The 6,000-nt window shown below is 42.9% G+C and overlaps 1 protein-coding gene across 1 annotated transcript in view; it reads right to left on the bottom strand.

The window, feature by feature from the left end:
* Nucleotides 1-377: 377 nt before the first annotated feature.
* mindy2 (MINDY lysine 48 deubiquitinase 2) overlaps nucleotides 378-6,000 on the bottom strand; it is a 34,205-nt gene continuing 28,582 nt past the window's right edge. Inside the window, exons 7-9 of the mRNA XM_053491354.1 lie at nucleotides 3,132-3,302; nucleotides 1,822-2,013; nucleotides 378-711 (exon numbers count right to left, since the gene is read on the bottom strand). Coding sequence (XP_053347329.1) covers nucleotides 538-711; nucleotides 1,822-2,013; nucleotides 3,132-3,302 — 537 coding nt within the window. The 3' untranslated portion in view covers nucleotides 378-537. The remainder of the gene's footprint in view (nucleotides 712-1,821; nucleotides 2,014-3,131; nucleotides 3,303-6,000) is intronic.

Below are 6,000 nucleotides of genomic sequence, written 5' to 3'. Positions count from 1 at the left end.
CCCTGATGCTGAACTTCCTGTAGTGTAACACTGTTGCTGTGTGACTCCTGCACGCGCTGTCCGAGTGTAAAGATCCTGCGTGTGAAACTGCATCACAACGTATAAGAAGTGTGTGTGTGAGTGTATCGGCTATAAAACGGCTTATAAAACATCTTAGAAACAACTTTAATTATGGAAATCAAAAAGAGAAGAAGAAAAGAAAAACACGGTGCGGTTCTCTCTCCCTCCTGTTTTTCCTGAAGCGTGAGGTCACTCCACACACGTGCGGTGCACGTGCGGCTGTAAGGAAGGTCGGGAGAGCTCGATCAGAGAGACGCGCTGCGAGTTCGTCCCCCCCCCCCCACCCACAACCCCCCTACCCCCACCCCCCTCCCCTGATCCGCTCGGCTGCGTGTTCGGAGAGCAAACGGCGTCAGGCACCAGTGGCTTGGGAACAGCGGATCGTCTCCTCAGTCACGCCCTCTCAGTCCTCGTGCAGCTCCGAGTCTGTGTGTAACCACGAGCTTTCTGCGCGTCACTCAGCAGGATGTGACGCTCTTACAGGATCACACACTTGTCCTTCTCCTTGGCCTCTTTCTTGGCTTTGCGCTCCGAGCTGGAACTGTGCTTTCCCGGACTGGGACACGCCGCCGCTCCTCCTCCTCCTCCTCCTCCTCCACCCGCCGGAGCCGCGACCGCTACTTCAACCGCAGGGCCTCCTGCTGCCTGAACCTGCAGAGAGAAAGAGAGAGAGAGAGAGAGAGAGCTGAGGTGTAAGGACTTTTCACATCATGACAACATCCACATTGCTCTTTGTCCTCTAGTCTCGGGTACACTTGCGTATTTACACACTCCCATCCAGCAGGGGGCAGTATGCAGTGACTTGGTCTGTGAGCTAGAACAAGCAAGTTAACTTGAACCCTAAGCCTGTTGTTAGACTATTAGATTAGATTAGTCAAGACTGACGGGAGATTGATGACATCACATTTAAACAGCGATCCGCCTCTGTTCTCAGGTACGACCGTTTCCACACCACATTAGATTCGATCCATGCCTGAGTACACTATCGTTCTCGAGAACACCTTTTCCAGTAGACTCGATCTCGGTTACAGAGCACAGAATGATCGTGTTCTCACCAATCAAAGAAACAAATCACTGATCACTGATCAAGACAAATCAATTAACCTTTTATCCCTACACACACACACACACACACACACACACACACCGGTCACAAGCACTTCTGCTCATATATGCAGTTATGTTCATGTAAAAGCAGCGCAGAGCATTAAATCCTGCAGACGCAGCTTAAGAATTTATCTGATATATTAGAGTAACTTTGACCCCAGCATGGCTGTTAGTGCCATTGTGAGTATTTCAAAAGCTCTCTTGGGGTTTTCACAAGCTACAGTCTGTGTGGTGAATTGGCGGAGCAGAAGTCTCGCTAATTTGACTGGTATGGATTCACAGGACGGCCACAGTAGCGTAAACACTCGCTCAATACAACTGCGTTGAGCGGAAAAGCAGAACTGGACGCACCAGCACATTTTGAGGCAGAAGACGACTACATTACATTTTAAATCCTTACATCCAAGAACAGGAAGCTAAAAGGTAAACAGGGCACAGACTCTCACAAACCGGACATCTGATGAAGATTGGACTTTACACCATCATCATCATCATCAAACACATCATAACTGAGAGAACTCTTTTTAAACGGTCATCGCTTCATGGACTTGTGCAGGATGTTTAGGGAGCTCGTGTGTACTAAAAATCATTGAATTACGATTTTGTCTCCTGTGTGAATGTGCATGCATGAAGTAAGGGTGTGTGTGTGTGTACCTGGGCCTGTGCGGCTGCAGCAGCCTGCTCCTGCTCCTCCTCCTGCTCCTGATAGAACTCAGAGGCCCTGCGATCTTCCTCCTCCTGCAGCTTCTTGGCGAGCTCCAGATCACTGATCCCCTCAGGAAGCTGCTCCCAGCCCAGTTCAGACACCTGCTGCTCCTGCTGCAGCGACAGCGCCATCAGGTAGTCCTGTATACACACAGACACACTTCAGCTTTTTTTCACAAGACATCTATTTCTGTCTGTGTCTGTTAAAAGTACAATCTGAACCCCCGGTCCTGCGTCTGGCCCTCAAAAATACAGCGGTGTCATAAAGCTGACACACAACTCAAGAAACATAAAAGAACAACATCTATTATTCAAATGGAAATTTAACACAAAGAGTGAACAGAGACAGGATGTGAGAGACATTGTCATGTCCGTCCTACAGTACATTAAAGCTTTGAGGTGTCCAATCCTACATGGACACACGTGAATGAAAGAATGGGGAAAAAGGAAGAGGGATGCACTTTTAACATGAATTATTAAAACAGCTTTGGCTCCTAGCAGCCGGGTCGACATCTATGTAGCAGGCAGAGCCACGTGTGTGTGTGTGTGTGTGTGTGCACGGCTCCAACTACACACCACCCTTTATAAGCTCACTTCTGCACCTCACTAAGGGCTGTTTCACAAAAAAAAAAAAAAAAAAAAAAACACCACTATCGATTCTACACTGCATTAGTATCCTTTATGACGACACACTATAATGCTTGTACTACCCTGAAGTCTGACTATATGATCAATAATAAATAATATATAATATCATTAACCCTGTGGCTGCTTTTTAACAGAACTCTGAGAGCTGACGAGGAAATGATGGCACTGGGTATTCATGTTTTTTTATTCATTTTAAATAATGGATTGCCAGACATAAAGATTAAAGATTCTCTCCAATACCAGAATCTCCTGTGTGTGTTCAAGTTTATTCAAACAGCCGATTAACAGTTCAAAATTTGGCACTGTAATTTACACTATATCCAGGAGATGGCAGCATTGTCTTAAGCCTGGACTCTTAGTCTGGCATCCAAACACAGAATTCATGTAGTAGCGCCAGAAGGACTGCTAGTATTTTTTTTTCTTCTTTCCTTCTCTCCAGATGATTCATATTTACATCTTTGTGAAACAAATTACAGGCTGCCTACGGTTATGCAATCAGGTCCTGCACATAAATAGTTCACTATAATTGTCCAAAAGCCATCTCAAAAAAACGGTATCCTGTGGCTGGGTATTTACCAAGATGGAGCAGAGAGCATTAAGAGAAAAGCAACCTGGTCGATCTGGTCCTGCTGGCCGTGGTAGACACTCTCGGGGTCCGAGGGTCTCAGGCGGAACTCTGAGTCGCAGAAATTTCCGTCTCCGTCCACGTTGTGTAGACTTTCCCACACCACCTTCTCCTCAGTTAGAAAGCCCTGATCGGTCACCAGCAGGTACAGCTGGCCCTGCCAGACACAAACACACACAAACACACAAAGCACTAATTGGTCAATGTTCTGTACGCTCATAAGTGGAGACCGTTAAAGTTAATTTTAAAACCTACTTAAAAACACATCGCTATAGAATTCTGCATTCTCCACAACAGAGTGGTTCTCTACAAGCTTTATATTTATTTGTCTGTTTGAATACTTTCTATACTAACAATTAAGTCATGGACAGCTATAATAGATGAGGGCATTCTCTATGACTAATGTTTTTTCTAAAAGCAGTAAGATTACAGGTAGTCCCCGACCTATGAACATTCGACTTACGAATTTCCAGCAAATACAAATGGACTGCGGTTCTACTTTTATTTCAATCACGGAATACACGTGTATGGTACAAGAAATAGTCACTGCAGTGCACCAGATACCAATATTTACAATTATATACAATCATATTTTCAGTGTGTAAGTGAATGTTTAAAATCGGAAGAAATGAGTCGGCCTCACCGGTTTTAGTTAATAAGTCCGGAAGAACAATGATAGAAAATATCTGTCCTGTAAAGCTGTCCCGATGGTAAATAATCCTAATTTCGAGTTCACATTTTAATACAGTGAAAAACAGCTCCAAGACAAAATGGTGTCCGGGATTCCCCTCTCGATTTAAAGGCGCGAAGACAACACTCATATTTTACTGCGAGATTCATTTCCTTAGGTGCGATTATGATTTTTGGACACATGATGGCAGTGTGGGGAAGGGGGGACAGATTTAGTCAAGTGGATTGGTGGTATGTTTTACATTGTATATTCGTGTCAAAGGCGTACAAGACTCACTTTGTCTGACTTTTGAATGTGTTCCACGAAAGAAAGTCGGGAAATACCTGTATTTATCAATGACACAAGGAGACATCAGTGTCAGTGTTTGGTATTTTAACCCTAACCCTAACATTATAATATTAAAGTCATATTATATTATAATTACTTTTTTTTTTTTTTATTATTTGAGTTTTGATGTCAAAAACCAACATCACCACAAAAAAAAGTGTCAGGTGAAAACAAGGCCACTTTTTATATTTAGTTAAGTTATACATTATGCATTAACTAGTGATTACAAGCAACCTAGAGCTGTGTGTGACTATAACACACTGATTAGTTATCTCTCGGCAATAAGACCTGATAGTAGAAGAGTGCTGTGGCTACGACTTGTGATTACGCACTCAGAAGAAGACACATCTCGCTCTCTTTTAGGCTTTTGCTAAGCCAGAGGGTGAGTGATGTGAAGGGCCTTTGAAAACGTGTCATGGCTTGGCTAATGACTTGCTCGGTGTTTTAGAAAAACTCTAGCTGAGATACAGTGTGTTTGTCTGCCTCAGTAGCAAAATCTTTACATGGCTCCTACCTTTTTTAAGGACACTGAGCACATGACGGCTCCTTATTCTCCACTTAAGTCTAACACAGATCCTGAAATAAGAGCGGGCATCAGGACCGGCCTGGCTTCCTACAAAACAAGCGTGAACGTGCTTTTCTCCAGTTGTGTTTAGTTTCCTTGTTTGTTAAAGCAAAAGTGAGAAGTCTAACTGTTTAACCATAAAACAGGTCCTGACAATCCATCAACAAAAATATGAATCTAATCAAAAAACTGTCACAACGCCTCCGGACTCTATGGTGGCGAAGACGATATAATGTGCATTTATTAGGACGTGAATCTACACGTAGAAACGGAGAGATAAATCTAGGGGACATCAGAGATCTGCTATCTAAATGGCAGTCTTTATTTGTGATCCATGTCGTCTATACATCTGTAGTGTGTCTTTGTCAACAAGCAAAAGGTGTCAGGTTTGATTGCCTGGGTGTCTTCCTTTATTGATTAATGCAACATCAATTTGGCCATTAGGGGGCAGAAAATGAATAACCAAATGAGTCGTGTGTTTGAGAATGAAAGAAGAGGCGAGGATGGAACAACACTAAGAATCTCTTTGTTCCTTCAAAGGATTTTTTTCTTATTTACATTTAGGCATTTGGCAGACGCTCTTATTCAGAGCAACTTACATTTTTTTTTTTTTTTTTTCCCCATAGTTTGGAACTGCCATTAAAACGTCTAAGGGGCTAGAGATTTTCACAGGAGATTTCTTCACAGGATATTTTGCTGCATCGCATAAAAAAATATTTAGATTTTACTGAGCTAAGCATGTCATGGCCTCTACTCAACAGGAAGTCAGTTATTTGAAGGGCTGATTGCAAAACGCAGCCAATAGATTTTGATATACTCCTCCTAGGGGGTTTAGACGATCGCCACCGAAACTGATTAATTCGATTTCAAGACATTGATAATGCAAAATTGCGAATAAATTTTTTAATCTCAAACAGTTCAGCCATGGTGATGTATTGGTAATGCTAAAAAGTAGATAATAACTTCCTGAGTCACATCACATTGAGTGACATCATAGCTTGATGTGTTTTTTTTTTTTCCCCGAAGGGGAAAATTCGGTACAGCATGTTATTTTCCGTGAGCGTTACGACCCAGTGCTGAGGGACTTTCTCTATTCATTCTGTAAATTCCAATTAAAGACATGACATTGCTGGGGACTTGTATCAAAAGCCAGATAAAAGGAATATTTGAAATATTGTCATTTCCAACCTCGATGCGTTCCTTAGACAAAGCAGGAAACTGGACGTTTGGGTTGTCTTAGCAACACGCACGGCAGCATGACGAGTAATGTGC

Source organism: Clarias gariepinus, chromosome 3 (genome assembly GCF_024256425.1).
Source record: "Clarias gariepinus isolate MV-2021 ecotype Netherlands chromosome 3, CGAR_prim_01v2, whole genome shotgun sequence".
Lineage (NCBI taxonomy): Eukaryota > Metazoa > Chordata > Actinopteri > Siluriformes > Clariidae > Clarias > Clarias gariepinus.
This window is presented reverse-complemented; position numbering and strand designations above follow the sequence as displayed.